At 43.0% G+C, this 19,918-nt stretch overlaps 1 protein-coding gene and 2 long non-coding RNA genes across 11 annotated transcripts in view; 2 read left to right on the top strand and 1 right to left on the bottom strand.

Annotated features, from left to right (window-relative positions):
- Positions 1-5,239, top strand: part of LOC123570274 (uncharacterized) — a 36,930-nt gene extending 31,691 nt beyond the window's left edge. Inside the window, exon 4 of the long non-coding RNA XR_006694346.3 lies at positions 4,828-5,239. This is a non-coding gene — a long non-coding RNA (uncharacterized lncRNA). The remainder of the gene's footprint in view (positions 1-4,827) is intronic.
- FPR3 (formyl peptide receptor 3) overlaps positions 1-16,071 on the bottom strand; it is a 34,100-nt gene extending 18,029 nt beyond the window's left edge. For 2 of the 8 annotated variants that reach the window (XR_012427923.1, XM_045379659.3), the window contains exons 1-2: positions 15,839-16,071; positions 3,612-3,669 (exon numbers count right to left, since the gene is read on the bottom strand). Coding sequence is in view for 2 of the 8 variants with exons in the window: in XM_065534835.2 (XP_065390907.1) it covers positions 14,437-14,681 (245 nt within the window). In the remaining 6 variants the exon portion in view is untranslated. Of the gene's footprint in view, positions 1-3,611; positions 3,939-14,436; positions 14,754-15,838 lie in introns of those variants that run through there. The other 6 variants (XR_012427924.1, XM_045379657.3, XM_065534837.2 and 3 more) reach the window with 5 other exon arrangements.
- LOC102142965 (uncharacterized) lies at positions 10,668-18,994 on the top strand. Of its 2 annotated transcripts, XR_010583127.2 has the most exons (4): positions 10,668-10,982; positions 14,934-15,005; positions 15,686-17,128; positions 17,642-18,994. It is a non-coding gene; the product is annotated as an uncharacterized lncRNA (long non-coding RNA). The 2 variants fall into 2 exon arrangements; XR_012427926.1 differs by lacking the exon at positions 17,642-18,994 and having other exon boundaries at positions 10,845-10,982; positions 16,418-16,523.
- The last annotated feature ends 924 nt before the right edge of the window (positions 18,995-19,918 follow it).

Here is a 19,918-nt window from a genome sequence, read left to right as displayed (position 1 = left end):
ACCAGATCTCAGGAAAGAAAGGACCTTACAATGCAGTGCCCCACCCAGCGGAAGAAACGCCAGGGCTTTGTCCTTGCTGTAACAGAGGAAATAACTGGGCTAATCAGTGCCACCCAAAATTTCATCAGAATGGCACCCCCCTGCTGGGAAATGAGACAGGGGCCTGGACCCAGGCCCCACAAACAATGAGGGCATGCCCAGTCCAGACCTCAACCCTGTTTCAGGCATGGGTTCCCAGAGGCACATTGATTCCCTCACCCCAGGAACACCAGGAGTGAAGGATTAGATCTCCCAGTCAGAGAATGGGTAATGTTAGTTGGGGCAGACAAACCCATCTAAGTTCCCACTGGTATTTGGGGACCTGTACCAGCAGGATATGTGGAACTAATTTTAGGCAAAAGCTGCCTTAACTTACAGGGCATTACTGTAGTCCCAGAAGTTGTTGACTCTGATTATGGAGAAATTCAAGTAGTTTTAATGTCACAAAATCTTTGGGGTTTTGAGCTGGGAGAATATATTGCTCAATTATTGCTTATTCTCTGCAAATCACACCCTTCTCCATGAAAGGAGAAATGAGGAAATAAAGGGTTTGGGAGCACAACTACATGGGAAATCTATCTGTCCCAACCCATAGCCTCTAATAGACCCACCTATGTAGTACAAATTAAAGGAAAGAAATTTTATGGTCTTATGGATAAGGAAGCTGATATGTCAGTAATATCTAAAGACAATTGGCCCCCATCCTGGCCTTTGCAATTAACTTCTCCATCCTTAGTGGGAGTAGGAACAGCTGAAAGTGTTCAACAGAGCGCTGAGATTTTACCTTGTCTTGGTCCGGATGGACAGTCATGTACTTTTCAGTCTTATGTTGCAAATATAGCTATCGATTTATGGGGTTGAGACTGACTTACAGCATGGGATAGGAGACTTACAAATGAAAACTTGCATAACCCCGGATTTAAAATGTTGAAGAACATGGGCTATCAGAGGGGAAAATGTTTAGGAAAATTTCTTCAAGGAAATCCTAACCCAGTATCAGTAATGGAAAAACAGAGAGAAAAGGGATAGGATGTCAGGATTTCTGATGAGGGTCATTGATATTTCTCCTCCGCCCACTGCCTTTACCATTAGAATGGCTCAGTGAAAAACCTGTATGGGTGAATCAATGGCCCCTATCTCAGGAGAACCTGATGCAACTTCACCAGCTAGTAAAAGAACAATGGGATGCCAGACACATAACCCTGGAATTCTCCAGTGTTTGTTATTCCAAAAAAGTCCGGAAGATGGCGACTACTACATGATTTAAGAGCTATTCATGTACACGTAAAACTGATGGGTGCCTTACAAAAAGTTTTACCATCTCCAGCGGCTATTCCAAGAGACTGGCCTCTTGTATAATAGATCTTAAGCATTGTTTCTTTACTACACCCTTACACGAGAAGAATAAGCCTGTTTTGCCTTCTCTGTGCCTTCTATTAACCAAAGAGAACCTGTTTCCCATTATCAATGGAGAGTTTTACCCCAAGGCATGCTTAACAGGCCTACACTATGTCAGCATTTTGTAGGACAAGCATTCAAGGAGCCTCGGAATATGTTTCCTACCGCTTATGTCATTCATTTTATGGATGATATTCTTTTGGCCGCTCCTACAGATCAAAACCTACATCAGTTATTCAGAGAAACGAAGCAGGCTCTGACTAAATGGAATCTCAAAATAGCTCCAGAAAAGGTACAAACAACTTCCCCAGACCAATATTTAGGAACGATTGTTACAGAGAGAAGTGTACCAACTCAGAAAGTAGTTCTCCGTAAAGACAGGTTACAGACTTTAAATGATTTTCAGCAATTATTAGGAGATATTAATTGGCTACGCCCGATGTTAGGTATTGCTACCTATCAACTTACACATCTTTACCAAACCCTGCAAGGAGATTCTTCCTTCAATTCCCGGCAGCAACTAACTAAAGAGGCAGAAGCCGAATTACAGCTTGTAGAGCAAATGTTACAACAGAGATATGCCTCATGGCTACAACCACAAAAACCTTTGCTTTTGTTTATTCTTCCTACCCCCCACTCTCCAACAGGACTTTTGGGCCAGTTCATAGACAAGTCTGTAACAGTGATAGAATGGTTCCTTCTATCTAATCAAACAGTCAAAACCTTGCAAGTTTATCTTTCTTTAATTACACAAATTGTAACTATGGGCAGGCATAGGTCAAAAATGCTTACGGGATATGATCCTGACAAAATTATTGTTCCTTTAGACTCCCAGCAACAAGCTGCAGCTTGGGAAATGAAGACTGCCTGGCAAACTGCGTTCGCAGACTTCATGGGTGCTATAGATAACCATTACCCTCAGACAAAATTTTACATTTAATAAAATCCATTCTTTCATTCTTCCTGTTATTACTCATCACAAACCTATACCAGGTGGGCACACTTGTTGTACTGATGGCTCTTCCAAAGGTCATGCCGCTATCTATGGACCAAAACATACTCAAACAATAATGATCTCGGGTTTCAGCTCAACACTCAGAGCTAATTGCAGTCAGCTGCGAGGTTTTACAGCTCACAGCTTCAGATCCTATCAACTGCAGGGAGACGAAGGCCCGTGGGATGTGAGCAACTCAGCATTCCGCTGGAGGCTATGTGATCAAACAGCAAACTGTTTATCATGAATGCAGGATGTGGGCAAACTCACACTGCCCTGCCACCAAAAGGTCTGCGGAGGGCCTCACTCCCTGGCTCCTTGAAGTTATCTATTGAGAGTTATCTATTGAGAAATCTAGCGCCTATTGTTTTAAGAATGCAGCCTTGCAAGCCTGCTGTGAATCAAGCTGCTGGCCAACAACACCCCCCCCCCCCCCCCCCCGGCAATTCTCGCTATCTCTTTTGCCTAATAAATACGGAGGGCTGTGTAAAGCTCAGGGCCCTCGTCCACTAGAGGCAAGCTGCCCCCTGACCCCTTCTTCCAAATATACTCTTTTATCTCTTGCCTTTATTCCCACACTCGCCCCCTTCGTTCACTCCACCAGGGACCATGGCAGGCTACAATCAACATTGTCAACCATAAAGACAGGTTGCAGACTTTACATGATTTTCAACAATTATTAGGAGATATTAATTGGCTACGCCCGATGTTAGGTATTGCTACCTATCAACTTATACATCTTTACCAAACCCTGCAAGGAGATTCTTCTTCTTCAGCTTATGTTGTAAATGTAGCCAGTCGCATAGAAACTGCTACAGTTGAAAGTACACTAGGCCCAGAACTGCTTAATTTGTTTCACTTATTCTCATATGCTGCATGCTACATGCCAAACAGGTGAGACAGCTGGTCATGCACAGTGACATTGTCTGTCATCATTTGCTCATGTGGGGATACCTAAACAATTAAAAACTGACAATGGACCCACTTATACTAGTCATGCTTTTCAAAATTTCCTGCAGCTTTGGGCTCTAACCAATAAAACCGGAATTCCTTATAATCCTAGAGGACAAGGCATTATAGAGCAGGCACATCAAACATTACACTGCATGTTGAAAAGACAAAAATGGGGTATAGGAGGCCAACTACCACCTCAATCAAAACTACATTTAGCCTTACTTACTTTAAAATTTTTGACTCCCGGTACGGATGGTAAGACTCCAGCAGAAAGACATTGGCAACTGTTAGAGGAAAAGAGGAAAGTTTATCCAAAAATGTTATGGAAATCCCCAGAAGAAGAACAATAGAAAGGCCCGGTGGATTTACTGACATGGGGAAGAGGATATGCTTGTGTTTTACAGGAGATGGACAAGCTGTGTGGGTGCCCTCAAGGTGTGTGCGACCATGGAATGGGAGACTGGAGGGACCCAAGGTGGCCAACCATGGGCCCAGTCCCTCCGGTACGAGCCATGAGTCAGCTGAGCCTGAGTGCAGAGATGGAGAGAAGGCCGACTGGAGTCACGACACAGTCTTAATGTTACATTTGTAAAGAATATCACCAGTTTGCAGTTTGTGTTTTTAATACTTATGTCTTTTTGGCAGCTAAGAACGACCAGTTCCAGGTAAACAATAACCAGTTGACCTGTAAAGCTTGCCAGTTGTATCATTGCATTAATCATAGCACATTGCGAACACATAGTATCTCTACATTGATCATTTTAGGTTGCATCCCTGGGCTATGGATTCCTGTTCATCTGTCCAAGGCTTGGGCTGCCACACCTGCTTTGCATTTTGTGAAACTTCTTCTAACTCAGCTTACTCATTGTGCCTATAGAGCCTTAAGCATAATAATTTTTGTTATCGTTTCCTTGGTCACACTAATAACTTCTGTTGTGATGTCCTCTGTAGCTTTGCATAATTCTGTTCAAATGGCTCAGCACGTAGAGAACTGGACACGTACAGACAAGCGTGGCTACTTCAGAATAAAGTTAACACTGAGTTACAAACTGAAGTGGCAATGTTGAAATCCACGGTTCTGTGGTTAGGGGAACAAGTACAAAGCTTGCAGTTGCAGCAGCAATTGCGTCATCATTTTAATCACACTCATATTTGTGTAACCAACTTAGAATACAACCAAAGTGAGTATCCATGGGACCTTGTGAAAGCCCATTTGCAGGGAGCTTTCACATCCAACCTCACCTTTGATATTGGTGAATTACAAAACAAAATTCTTCATTTAAATAGGCAAACTCAAGAATTTCAGCCTTCTTTAGAAGACTGGACTGAATTCCAGGAAGGCCTGGAGAGCCTCAACCCTTGGACCTATCTAAAGTACCACAGTAACATCTTATATGTAGTTCTTGGAATTATGTTGTTTTATCTCTATCTTCTGTTTATAGTCTGTAAAATTGGATGGACCGCCAATTGAAGTATGAGAACTGCCCAGAAAGGGAGATATGCAGGGAGCTGAAGGCCCCTGGGACATGACAAACTCAGCATTCCACTGGAGGCTATATGATGAAAGAGCAAACTGTTTATCATGAATACAGGATGTGAGCAGACTCACAACTGCTCCTGCCGCCAGAAGGTTTGCAGAGGGCAGTTGCTTCCTGGCGCCAAGCTCTTTGAAGTTATCTACTGGGACATCTAGAGAATGTAGTCTTGTAAGCCTACTCTGGACCAACCAGCTGACCTCTTCTCCCACCCCCTTTCTCACTATCTCTTTTGACTAATAAATATGGAGGGCTGTGTAAAGTTCAGGGCCCTTGTCCACTAGAGGCAAGGTGCCCCCGACCCCTTCTTCCAAATATACTATTTTGTCTCTTGTCTTTTATTCCCACGTTCACCCCTCTTTGTTCAGTCCACCAGGGATCATGGCAGGTTACATAGTGGCACCCCGAACAGCGAGATAATCGAGTGCTCAACAGATCCTCATGTATAATTTGAGCCCCAATGTAAAGTCCATAAATTTTTGTCAATTTGAGCATTTTTGCTGTTGTTGAAGTTAAGTTAGTACCTATGTTGTAAAGGCACAAAACCAAATCAGTGCATTTTTATCTTTTTGTTATATAGATTTTTTGGTATAAAAATTAATATATGAATTTTGAATTCCCAAACAAATGAAATTGTAAAACTTTATTTTGATGCGGTTATATATTAAATGTACATAATCCACCTATTTGTCATATATTTACATGAAAATATATACATATATACATATGATGTATTGAATTTCCTTTTATCACCCTCCCATTAGAAGTTTGTTCATAAATCACTAAGTATTCTAGGGCTAGGATTATGTTTCCTAGAACTGGATTCTGCTCAGTACTTAAAGTTCTTCTCTTTTTTTTCCTTGGACTCATGACTGTGGTGTAGAACTGGAAACTGTGTCAAGGGTGACTGAATCCTGAGCCTCATATGAGAAAATTAAGCTTGTTTTCAGACTGGATGCCGAGGCAACAGACCCTTATAAGCATTCACTGCAGTGAAGAAGAGTGATGAATGTTGGGTAGGCAGCTGTCAGTCTTGGCCAGAATTATGCCTTCGGGTACTCAAGATCCCTTTACACTCTTCTCCCAAATAGAAGAAGTAGAGCCATCCTTCCCAAGGATGATATCCCCAACGTTTTATGTTGAAGTTTCTTTGTGATAACTGTCCCATAACTTAAAAGAATACTCAGATTCAAAGCCCCAATATACCACGATGCAATGAGAATTGTGAATCCACAATGGAAACTCCTAATGAGGAAAAGAAAAACGGGGAGATGCAGCAGGCACTGTTCTACTGCAATTAACCAAGGCCAGTGGGAAGGAATAGTAAGAATCTCCTATCCTGATGGTGGAGGAAGTCTCTTAATTAGCCCATCTGGAAGCCCTGGCTCTCTTATCTAGAAGTCACACACTGTCCTTCATGGCTCCTGACTTTCTCTCTTGCATTTTTTTTCATTGTTCCTCATTTTCTATGGCCACAACTTAGTTGGGCATTAAAGAATATACTTTTTTTTTTTTTTGAAATTAAAAGCATTTATAGGAGTCAAAAGTGTGAACGAAATGGGCAAACTGCTCTGCCTTGGAAATGCACAGAACTCTAGGGAAGACAGGAGAAAAATGAGTGAGTAAAGCAGTGGAGTGAGAGAGGACATTGATAACAGGACTCCTTGATCTTCTTGTTGAGTGGTGTCTTTTGCCAGTGTATCAGGAAAGTATGTTACACAATACAAAAATGACAATTTCTGAGTGTTTACGTGGAGAAAGCAAGGTAAAGGGCTGAGTTATGAGCTGGTTGATTTAAATACAAAGTCATTAGGCAGTGGTTAGCGAGAGTACTCTATTGAAGCGGAAACTCAAAATTTAAGGTGTTCATGAAAATGGAAGCCACCTGGGAATTTATAAATATTGTGCACATGAGGATGAGAATTTACTAGACATGACTTGGTTCATGTTATGAGGGCTGGAGATAATTTTACACATCAAATGTTTCTCACCTAAATATCTAGGTGACACTACTATTTATTGATTCATTAATTCAGTATTTATTGAGTGCCTACCACATGTCAGACACTATTTTACACATAGGGGGTGAGGATCCATCTGTAAGCAATACAGACCACAATCTTTGCCCTCAGATAGCTTACATTCTTATTATATGAAAGGAACGATGTGAAGTTTGTATACAGTTGTTATCCCACTTCATGCCAATAAACTTCATAGTTGGGATGAAATGGCCAAATTTCTTGAAAATAATAGTTTACCAAAAGTGAAAGATATGAAACAGAAAACTGAACAATGTAATAATTGTTAAAGAAATTAAACCTATATTTAAAATCCTTCCCAGAAAGAAAATCCAAGACCCAGTTGGCTTCATGTAAATGTTTTTAAAAAGTATTTTTAATAAACACTTTTTTTTTTTTTTTTGAGACGGAGTCTCGCTCTGCCGCCCAGGCTGGAGTGCAGTGGCCGGATCTCAGCTCACTGCAAGCTCCGCCTCCCAGGTTCACGCCATTCTCCTGCCTCAGCCTCCCAAGTAGCTGGGACTACAGGCGCCCGCCACCTCGCCCGGCTAGTTTTTTGTATTTTTTAGTAGAGACGGGGTTTCACTGTGTTAGCCAGGATGGTCTCGATCTCCTGACCTCGTGATCCGCCCGTCTCGGCCTCCCAAAGTGCTGGGATTACAGGCTTGAGCCACTGCGCCCGGCCAATAAACACTTTTTATAAATTTTGAAGCAAGGTGCGGTGGCTCACGCCTGTAATCCCAGCACTTTGGGAGGCCGAGGCGGGCAGATCACTTGAGGGCAGGAGTTTGAGACCAGGCTGGCCAACATAGTGAAACTCCATCTCTACTAAAAATTAGCCAGGCATAGTGGCACATGCCTGTAGTCCCAGCGACTCGGGAGGCTGAGGCATGAGAATCGTTTGAACCCAGGAGCTGGAAGTTGCAGTGAGCCAAGATCACGCCACTGCACTCCATCCTAGGTGACAGAGTGAGACACTGTCTCAAAAGAAATTTTTTTTTGAAAATTAAAAAAAAAAGTTTAAGTGTAACAGTGTTAAAAAAGATATAATACTACAGAAGAGAATCAGAAAATCATTTTCCAACTCCATTCAGGAGACCATTAGGAGTGGATGTAAAACCTAACAAGGACAGTAGAGAAAAGTGAAGTAACAGAATCATCTTTACATAAACATAAATACAGAAATTCTAAACAAATCTAGAAGATCAATTACAAGTATCTAAGATATATCATGAGCAAGCGTGATTCATTTCAGAAACGCAAGGGTAGTATAACATTGAAGAATTCATCAACCTAATTTGTAATGATGAAAATGAAAGAATAAAAATAATCATGTTAATATTGGCAGAAATTACATTTTAAAAAATTTAACATCCATTCATAATTTAAGCAATAGAAGAAGAAAACTCTTAAAAAGTGAGGATAGAAGACACCTTCAATAATCTGATTAAAAAGAGAAACATACAAAAAGGTGACAGCAAACATTATACTTAAGGGTAAAGTAATTAAGTTTTCCCTTTAATGTATACGATCTCATCTAAGCCTGACAAACCCCAACCACTCTTTCTGTTTTCTTGTAGTTTTTTTGCATTTCCAGTTACCCCAGGGTACAGGCTGAGGTCCAGAAATTAGAAATGACACTCACAATAGCCTCATTTTCTATTTCTTACTCTCAAATCAGGTGGCACAGAAGTGTTTTTTCCTGATTAAAAACTTGATCACTCATCCTTGAATGGCTTAATATGACTGAAGGGTAGATGAAGCTGGAACTGGCATGAGGGTAGGATGAGAAAGAGCTAAAAAATATCCCTGACCCCCTCCTCACATTGCCTGTAACTCCACCTCTGCAGGAAGTGAAGCAGTGTTTGTAGCTCTGTCACTGGTCTGGGCTGAGGGGTTGAGGCAGCCCTCAACAGCCCATCTGCTGTAGTCATCCATCATAAGGCATTTTTAGGAAATTCTTTTTTTTAGATTTGGGAACAGGAAGAACTTTTGGTTTGCTAAATGGAGATGTGGTGTCGATAATCACGCTTTTATTAATCGGGTTTTGTATAATACATTTTAATCCTTGAAGGTGCTGTTTCAACTTCTGTTGGGCTGTAATAAATTATCTTAACTGTGGGACTAAGGGGCCCCATTTGATCAAGCTAATTTGTAAGTGCCAAAAGCTTACTTTAATTTTAATTTGTTATTAATTGTGTCACAGAGTCTACATGCAACATGGAATATTTTAGAGCAATGACTGTATGGCTATGGGAAATTTAGGTGACACTACAGATAAAGTGAGGTCTACTCATTTTTCAAAATTTTAGTTAGCTTCTCAAGATTATGGGGGTAGAGTAAGTAAATTTAATGGGATCCCGATGTACTACTATAAGTTGAGTCCCACTATTAAGTCCATAAATTTTTGTCAATTCATGCGGCTGGAGTGTAGTAGCACAATCTCGGCTCACTGCAACCTCCACCTCCCAGGTTCAAGCAATTCTCCTGCCTCAGCCTCCCAAGTAGCTGGGATTACAGGCACCTGGCATCACGCCCGACTAATTTCTGTAACTTTTAGTAGAGATGGGTTTTCACCATGTTGGCCAGGCTGATCTTGAACTTCTGACCTCAGGTCATCTGCCCACCTCGGCCTCCCCGACTGCCGGGATTACGGGCGTGAGCCACCGCACCTGGCCACTAATGTTAAAAGTTAAGTTAGAACCTATATTGTAGAGGAACAAAAGCCAATCAGTGTCCTTTTTGTCTTTTTTTTACATAAACTTTTACTACAAAAATTAATATATGGATTTTGACTTTCTAGTCAAATCAAATTATAAAACTGTTTCAATTTGGTTATATATTATGTATACATAATTTATCTATTATATATTTACATTAAAATATATGCCTATATAATGGATTTAATTTCCTTTTGTCACCCCCATATCTAGAATTTTCTTCATAAATTAGTAAGTAATCTAGGGCCAGCATTATGTTTGCTAGACCTGGTTTTGGCTCAGCACTTAAAGTTAAAAGTTTCTCTCTTTTTTCTTGGACTTGTAGCTGCCTAGAGCATCAGTCTCTCTGTTATTTTTTTCTATTTTCTTTTTTCCCCCATCAGTCTTTTAGCCATTTGAAGCCAAAATTCTTAGTTTCTGCCCTGGTTGATAAGAGAAAAAGGGGAAGGAGGAAAAGGGCCCGGTGCCACTAAATAGTCAACTCTCTCTGGGAAGGACCCCATTACAAGACAATGAGTCCCTCTCCTCTCTTTTTTTCTATTTTCTGTAAAATCTTTAAAATGGCTTGCATTTCTAGGCATCTAATATTTATACACTTTTTATTTCCTATCCTCACTCTCCGGATGTTTACTGGACAAGATCCCAGTGGTATGGAGTAGCACTCTGCTCTTTTCACTTTACACATTGTTATCAAAAAAGGAAAAAATTAATGGTAATGAGAGTTAGTCCAAACTGTACCACTTTGTAAGCCCGCCACCATTTTGCAGACCTTGATCAAAGGTCTGCAAACATTCCACGGGATTTCGGGCCATGAGAAACATCCTCCTAACCACCTGACCACGAGGCAGAAGAACATCCTTATCATACCCAGCCGGGCAAAGGCCCAAGGCATTTCACTATCACATTCTGCAGGAACAAGTGCCAAACCGCCTCATCATGGGAACATGTTATCAACATTTTCCCAGGCAACAGGCCATGCCCCACTTCCAGACCTCCCCCACCCAGGCCTGTAATTGCCAAAGCCTGTAAGCAGTGGTGGGCACTGGCACCGCTGCAGGTTTATGCTAGACGTAAATGCCTGCATTTGCTGTTGAGATGCTCTCTCTCTCTTCGAGTGTCTTTCTTTAACCTCACTTTCTCTTCAAAACTGAACAATGAGTTCCGCTTGCACCGGCCTTGTAGGCAGCTGCTTCTCTTTCCAGGGTGACCCGATCGACCTCTGAGGGGCTGGGAGAATGAGAAGTGATAGCACCAAGGAATGCAGCAACCAAGGAGGCGCTGGCCTCAGCAGCATCTGTTCTCTCAAGGTGTCCTGGACACTCAGGTACGGTTGCCCTGTCACAGGTTAGAGTTAGGCGATTGGATCCTTTCACCCACCAACCCTTCACTGACACAGTGAAGCCAGCATTCTGTCATCCTCTTCAACCTCACTATGGGGGAATCGCTGCTCCCCAGGAGCCTGGTGGCCCATGGCCCTATCGTCAGCAAGATGGAGGTAGAGCTGAGGATAGAGCCACAGCTACCAGGTGGCCAGCTCACCATCCTGACCAGCTCTCTCTGGCCAGAGGCCAGTACTTTGCAACTTAGAGCCAATACAGGCCGGACCACTACGGAGGCCCTAGGTCACCTGATAAACAGGTATGGCTCAAGGGGCAACATACCCTCCATTAGTGGCACCCCTGTCAGGGGCCTGATCCCAGAAAGGGTGTCTGATGTCCCACAGGGAAACACCCTCATTACGATAGGATCTGCCCTCCAGCAGCTGCTGGGGAGCCCGAAGCCTCGGAGAGCCGTCCACAGCCACTGGAATTTCTGGAGAATCTCCAAGGTAACAGCTGAGGACAGCAGTACTAAGCTGCACGAAGCAGCAAAATCAAGCACCAGCAAGCAGTAGTGCCATCCCAGACCGACTGGGCAGGAAGTGTGTGAGTCATCCACAAACACAGACATTGGGATTGTGTCCAAGACACAGCCAAAAGCCTGCCTGGTATGCCAGTGGTATTAAATGAAGCTCTTCAAGTTTCTCTATCAACTCAGCTGGTAGTGACCGTCCTCAGCAGCCACCAGAAGCCAGGACAAAAGAACATCAGGAGGGGATCCACCTGCCCAGGTCTCGTTCGGGCAACCTCACATCGCTGGTCAGATTGTGGGCACAGCTCAATGATGCCACCACAGTGTTAAAGTTTGAGAGGTTTTGGTATTCACAGACCCTGGGAGGTACATGAGACATCTAGGGGCCACACTCAGAGGAGCAAGAGAACAGGCAGGAAGAGAGCTGACGGGGGTGGCAACTGGCAGTGGGAGTGGGGTGTGGCGCACTTCAAGTTCAGGGGCAAATGTCTGTAATGGTTCCCTTTTTTCCTCTGTCGCCCAGGCTGGAGTGCAGTCGTGAATCTCGGCTCACTGCAACCTTTGCCTCCTGGGTTCAAGTAATTCTTCTGCCTCAGTCTCCCCAGTAGCTGGAATTACAGGCGACCACCATCATGCCCGGCTAACTTTTTGTATTTTTAGTAGAGCTGAGGTTTCACCATGTTGGCCAGGCTGGTCTCGAACTCCTCGGCCTCCCAAAGTACTGGGATTACCGGTGTGAGCCACCGTGCCCAGCCAACCTACGGTGATTTTCTATGATCGTGAAAATTTGAGAATCTTCCCACCGTGGGCTATTTAACCTCTTTGAGAATGATAGCAATTATCTAGCACTTGTTTACATCTAATACTCATAATAACACGGCGAGGTAGCCATGATTATCCCTTTGTTACCAGGGAGAATCCTTGCCCCAGGGACTTCTGTAGTTTTTTCAGCATCATGCCCAGCCAATCAGTGCAGGCAGCAAAATTTGAAAACCAGACTGAACAAGCCCAGAGCCACTACCTTTGCAAGCTCAAGCGCTGCCACTGAAAGGCGTTCTCCCAAAATTACCAGGATAGGGTCCTGCCCTCATATAATAAATTTTTTCTCCTACTTCTTTTACGCATTTCCTCCTTTTTTTCCTGTCATTACCAGTCACTTTCACTGAGGCCTTCCAAGGGACATTGTTTACTGTAGCTCAGGTTTTCTCAACCTTGGCACCAATGGCATTTAGGGCTGGTTAATTCTTTGTTGCGGTGGACTGGTCTGTACACAGTAGGATGTTTAGCGGCACCCCTGGCCCCTATCCATAGATGCCAGTAGCAACTCCTCATTCAGGAGTGAGAACCAAAAGACATTATCAAAGATCCCTTGGGAGGCAAAATACCTCCCCACCCCCTCCCCCTGCCAGTTGAGTATCACTGTGACCGTGTAAAGAGTACCAGGCTCTGGAGTCAGTTAAATCTCTACTATAATCTTATCTCTGACACCTCGACAGTGTAAATTCTTGATCAGTGACATCTCTTTGAGCCCCTGTTTTCCCCTCTGCAGAACTGAAATGGTTTTTTGATGAAGACTGATTTTCAGGGGAGGATTAAATAACAATAGACATGGACAGGAGGCTGAGGCAGGGGAATCGCTTGAACCTGGGAGGCGGAGGTTGCAGTGAGCTGAGATTGAGATTGCAGTACTGCACTCCAGCTTGGCAACAGAGAGAGACTCCATCTCAAAAAAAAAAAAAAAAAAAGAATAGACATGGAAATCGTCTAGGATAGATCTGTAAATCTATAACAAATTAGAACCCTTAGCCCTCACCAGGCTGTGTGATGTGTTGTGGGGTGCAATCCCGAACCCTGCACTATGAAGCTCAGGGTTGGGACAAGAACGATGCTCATAGCAATAGTAGCTTCTACTTATGAACATTAATCCACACACCAAGAGCTTCTCCCGTAACCCTCACAACTCCTCTCATAGGCTCTGCGGATGGGATGTGTTAATATGTGTAAGCACTGAGCACATCCTGAGACACAGTGAATATCGATTAATGTTAGTTCTAATTCGTATAACCATTGTACAGATGAGAAAGTTGAGACTTAGATTGGGGTGGGATGTGGTGAGGGACAAAAGACCGTTTTTTATACCAAAAAAAAAATTGAAAATTGTATTTCTACTAGATCATTCTATCACATAATCACACCCCCTTCTCTTTGAAGAGAAACCTCCTTTGAACCATATTTCTTTCCAGCTTCAACCCTATTCAGCCAAATGACCTCTCTGTCAGGGGAATTTTCAGCCAAACATCCAAAGATAATGTCTCTAATTCCTCCTTTTTCTTCCTCGCCTCAGCTGTTCTCCTTAATCCACTCCATATTGACTTCTGTCCTTAGCACTCCACCTAATGCGTTTTCCCAAGAATGCTTATGACCCCCAGGCTGACAACTCCAGTGAGTTCTTCTCAGTTTTTATCCCGATATCCCAGTGACACAGGACCCATTGGATCACTTTCTCCCTTTTCAAACACATTTTTCCTATGCCATGCGATATATCCAAGAGATATGTACACACAATACACTCTTGGTCTTCTCTACAGCTCAATTCACTTCCTCTTTTCAGTCCAATTTACTGGTGTTTTCTATTCTAAATTTGACTCCAAATGTTGGGGCATCTCACATTCTATAAATGATATCATCCAGTCTCTGGGATTAAACCATTGTGTGTCTTTTCATCTAAATTATCAGCCGTGGCCTCTCACTGGCACTCAAGTCTGATAAAACCTCTCCCCATGGTAGTCCCATAGACACTCCAAACCTCACATGGTTTTACCAAACTGTTGATGTTCCCTGCCTCCCAAACCTGCCACTCTTCCAATATTCTGTATCTATTTGGAGATTAAACGTTCAGTTGTTAAAGCTCCAGATTTAGAACTCACCTTTTATTTCTCTTTTCCTCACCACCCAACGCCATCCACGTCTTATGCATTGTATCTACAGAACATGCTGAATGCCCAGCCAGAACTATTGCCATCTCCATGGCCCTGTCAGGCTTGGATATTTGCGCAAACCTTGCAAGTAGCTTTTTCCTGGTCCTGCTGCCCCCTCCCCTAAGATCCATTCTCCAGACAGAAACCAAATGAGCTTTAAAAAGGTCCAATAAGATGGTGACGTTATTCTCCATACCTTCCGACGGCTTCCAGACTTCTAAGTTACCCTTATCTTAGGTTCCCTTATTCACTGCCACATGTGCCCTGTGCATCCCTCAAACCTCATCTCTGTACTCTCTCACTGGGCTCCACCCACTGGGCTCTTGTTCCTTGAACTTGCAGCTCATTGTCATCTCAGGGCCTCTGCTTTCTCTGTTCCTTCTGACTACTGTGCTCTTCGTCTTGAGCTTCCCGCATCTGGCTCATTCTGAATATTCATATTTCAGGTCAAATATTGTTTCAGAGAGATCCCGCCTGACCCACTCTGCAAAATGCCCAGGTGCAGCCTGTCTCACCAGGTACTTATCTCCTTTATTTGTTGTTCATTTATTTTCTCTCTTAAATACCCTCCACACTAGTACGTAAGATCCACAGGACTGCCAAGATCATCCAGTGCTACATCTTTAGACTAACACTGTCCAATAGAAATATAATATGTTAACTTTAGCCACATATGGGACTTACAACTTTTTTGTAGCCATTATTTTTTTTTAAAAGTAAAACACCTTTGGGGAAATTATTTTAGTAATACATTTTATTTAATTACATACATGATAAAGAATTGGCCACGCACGGTGGCTCACACCTGTAATCCCAGCACTTTGGGAGACCAAGGCGGGCAGATCACAAGGTCAGAAGTTCAAGACCAGCCTGGCCAGCATATTGAAACCCCGTCTCTAATAAAAATACAAAAAATTAGCAGGGCATGGTGTCAAGTGCCTGCAATCCCAGCTGCTTGGGAGGCTGAGGCAGGAGAATCGCTTGAACCCAGAAGGCAGAGGTTGCAGTGAGTTGAGATTGCGCCACTGCACTCCAGCCTGGGTGACAGTGCAAGACTCTGTCTCAAAAAACAAACAAACAAACAAACAAAAAGAATATTACTGAAACATGTAACCAAATTAAACATTGTTAATGAAATAGTTAACATTGTTTTCACACTAACTCTTCAAGCATACTATGTGCATTTTTATCCATACAGCACAACTCAGGTCAGACTAGGAACAGCAGGAGATCAATAGCCATGTGTGAGAAGTGGATTCTTCACTGGACTGCACTACTCCAGCGTTAGAAGGGCTCTGTCATGTAGCAGGCATTTCAACAATAACTTTAAAATTTTCAGACCCCAACTTACCACCAGCTGAGATCCTTTTCCTGTGCCCAGTTCCTGGATTCTTGTGGAGCAACTCAGGCTCTAAGGACTTGTCAAAAGATGAAGTTACACGTTTGGTTTTAAGATCTTAATTGGCTTTGTAATAATAGAATCAGACAGTCTTTCATGCTATAAAATAACACGAATATTTTGATGGTTAGAGCCGAGAAAGTTGGTTTTATAGGGACAGGAGGGCTAAAGAAAGCAGAAACAAGAACAAAAAATTGATTCGTCATTTGGACGTTGCATTTTTCTGTGCGGCAGGAATAGAGAGACAGCAATAAGGAACAACTGATTGATTGAAGTCAAGTTACCACAGATTACTTTTTTTTTGTTTGGTGAAGATGAAAGCAGAGAGAACTTCATTTTCATGTCCACTGAAACTGGCCTGTTTTAGGAATTTGTCCATTTTCTCTCTCTCCTGATTTCTCAAAAGTTCAGGTAAACAAATTAGTTTTGGTTTGGTGATGTGGAGTTTTAGTATGACTGACTCCATTTGGTTTGCTCTGTAGAACCTAGTGCAGTAGGTCAGTCCAAACCACTTACTTCCTGTTTTTATAGAACAGGTTTCAGCAGAGACGTAGGTTGAAGGACACAGGGACAATGGAGCTGGAATCAACCCTGACACAAACGCGGGGTTTCTTACCCTTCCCAGAAGACACCTTGGAGATGTTGTCAGACCATTTCGCTTAGAAACTTATGTGTCTGAATGTTCCTTCACCTCCAGCCCTCTGTGGGAGACCGGAGTCCATCCTTCCAAATATGAAAGGCCAAGGAATCTGAGAGTCCAGGCCCTTTCTTTTCAGAGATTCAGGAAAATGAAAGAAACAATTACCAAGGTGAGAAGAATGAGAGGACAACAATAAATATCAAAGATGCATGGTTAAACAAAAACTCGATTCTCTACTTTCACAATCCTTCTGACCAAATGTAGTTTTTCTCCGCACCAAGAAATTCTCCAATTCTCTGGGGACACCAACTGGGCCACCTGCAATTAAAAATCCAGTTCTGATTCTGTCTACCTGGATTTATCATCAGATCTCAAGAGTTAAAGGGCTCACTCCCACAAACTGTTCTCACATCAGACGTCTGTTGCAAGTCCCAGGTGACCACTTGTACTTCTGCCTGACAGGCTATAAACTGGGTGTTCCAATGACACCAATAAATTGCTAGAATGGCACATAGAACTCAGGAAAGCACTTTGTTTATGTTTGCTGCTTTATATAAAGAATACACCTCAGGAATAATCCATTGGAAAGAAGCATATGGCAGGTATGTGGCAGGAAAGGGGTTGGGTGGCACATGGAGCTTCCTTGCTCTCTCCAGGCAGCCATTCTCCCAGCACCCCTAAGTGTTCACCAATGTGGAAACTCATCAAATCTCACTGTTCAAGAGTTTTTATAGAACTCTATCTCCAGTCCCTGCCTCCCCTTCCTGGAGGTCAGTAGGTGGGGCCAATGGCCCTAGCCCTCTAATCCCTTGGTCTTACTGGTGACCAGTCCCATCCAAAGGCCATCATCTCCTTAGCATAACTCAGCTGTGATCAAAAGGGGCTCTTTACGAATAACAAAAAAACACTCCTATCACTCAGGGAATTCCAAGGGTTTTAAGAGCCCCGTACCAGAAATCTGTGACAAAATCAAATATGCTTTGAGGTATTTTACACCTCGGAGTTACAAAAAGAAGCAGTAACTAGGAGCATGGAGGGAGGTAAGGGAGGTGAATGAGAGACACCTTTCATCCCACACCATTGCCGAGATTAACCCCCTAACCTTCTGCTCTTAGGGAGATGCTCTATGGACCACTGATCTGAGGAGATGGACTCTTTCTGAGTTTTTAAACACCATCAGAATGTTGTTCTCAAGCCCAAGGAATAGAACCATGAAAAACAGTAGAAAGCCACAAAACAAGAGTCAACTATTTTCTAGTTTCTCTCTGATTCACTGGATGTTTTCAATGATAAGGTAGAGTAAACCAATGAAGCACATAAGCCATGGAGAAATTTATTATTAAAAAAAGTTTTGGAAGGGGATAGATCTGGAGTCTGAACAAAAATTGAGTTTAATGTCACCCTTCCACTCCATCATCATATTGGTTTTCTTCCAGGGCCTTCTTGAAAGTGACCACAGAATGGCTGCCACTGTTCTGGACATCACATCAACAGGCCCTCCTGAGCCAGAAGCATGAGACAAGCAGAAAATGTGACTCATTCACATGCTTCTTTCATTTTACCACAAAGGGAAACCTAGTCCAGAGTCTCTTCAGGACCTCTTCTTGTCTTTCATTGCCAGAGCATGCCATCTCTAGACCAATCAATGGCCAAGAAATAACAAAAATACCAATACATAAAAATAAAGGTCAGGGACAGTGGCTCACACCTGTAGTCCCAGCATTTTGGGAGGCTGAGGCGGGAGGATTGCTTGAGCTCAGGAGTTCAAGACCAGCCTGGGCAACATAGTGAGACCCCATATCTAAAAATATATATATATATTGGCTGGGTGTGGTGGTATGCTCCTGTAATTCCAGCTACTCAGGAGGCTGAAGTAGGAGGATTGCTTTGTCAGGGAGGTGGAGGCTGCAGTGAGCCATAATGATGCCACTGCCCTCGAGCCTGGGTAATGAGCAAAACCTTATCTCAAAAAATAAATAAATAAATAAAAAGATAAAGAAGTTGCTCATATTGGCTTAGGCCAATCATGATTGATTTCCTAGGACAGTGGCACATTGCTACCTGCCACCTGATTAAAATGAAATGTACTTATCAGTATACTAAAGGGTGGTGGGTATTGCACGGGTGAGGCCTCTGAAGAGTTGCTCCCTTGCTGGCTCCTGCAGACATAGAGCTTAAACAGACATGTGCTCTACCCTGGAGATGCCAACTACCCAGGTAAAGAGATGAGAGAGTCACTCTGCTATGACTAAGCATAGTCTTATGCAGCCTTTGTGCACAATGGTGTCCTCTGCCATTTCCCTAAGCAGTCACAGTAGAGTGGGGGTATACAGTGATAGACAGATACCTGGTTCATTATGAGATTTCCCAAAAGGAACAACTAACTGAGACTGAAAGGGTCCAGGGTCACTTCCAAGTGCAATGCAGCTAACATCCGGGATGAGTCTTAAAGACTCAGATAAAGAAAAAGAAAAAAAATACATTCCAGTCAGAGGAGAGTGAAAGCACACAGAAAAGGGTCAAGAAATAGCAGGTTACCTGTGGTTATTGGAGCATAGATGGTGAGGCAGACAGCAATAAACACTGTGTGTACCAAGTGGCAGAGGCCATCTGTTGGAGGGTCTTGAATGCTACAAGAAGGACTTGGAATCTCTTCATAAATACATGAAAAGCCATTTAAGCAGGAAAGTGACTTGTCAGGTGTGTGCTTCTGAAAAATATTGTTCTGTAGTCCTGCAAAGGGATGGCTTTGAGAATGTTTCTTTTTTTTCTTTTTTTTTTTTTTTTGAGACGGAGTCTAGCTCTGTTGCCCAGGCTGGAGTGCAGTGGCCGGATCTCAGCTCACTGCAAGCCCCGCCTCCCGGGTTCACGCCATTCTCCTGCCTCAGCCTCCCGAGTAGCTGGGAGTACAGGCGCCCGCCACCTTGCCCGGCTAATTTTTTTTGTATTTTAGTAGAGACGGGGTTTCACCGTGTTAGCCAGGATGGTCTCGATCTCCTGAACTCGTGATCCGCCCGTCTCGGCCTCCCAAAGTGCTGGGATTACAGGCTTGAGCCACCGCGCCCGGCCTCTCACCTCAGATCTAAATCTTCAGTATTTTTTCATTTCATCCCTATCTTCCTGGCATGAGATGTTGTATTGTGAGGTCAGGAGCTATCTTGGGGCTGTGAGGTAGCAATTTCCAGGAAATAAAACAAACAAACAAACAAACAAAAACGCCAAACTAGTGATGAAAAAGTGAAAAGATTAAAATAAACTTTTTTTAATGATATTATTCAGACAGAACGTAACTGAGTACTACTCACTTGCAAAATCTTTGGAAAGTAAACCATAAATGCTGTCTTTGGTTTAAGTCATTGTTAGATGCAATTTTAAATTTTAAACTACTTAAA

The sequence above is a fragment of the Macaca fascicularis genome, chromosome 19 (genome assembly GCF_037993035.2).
Source record: "Macaca fascicularis isolate 582-1 chromosome 19, T2T-MFA8v1.1".
NCBI lineage: Eukaryota > Metazoa > Chordata > Mammalia > Primates > Cercopithecidae > Macaca > Macaca fascicularis.
This window is presented reverse-complemented; position numbering and strand designations above follow the sequence as displayed.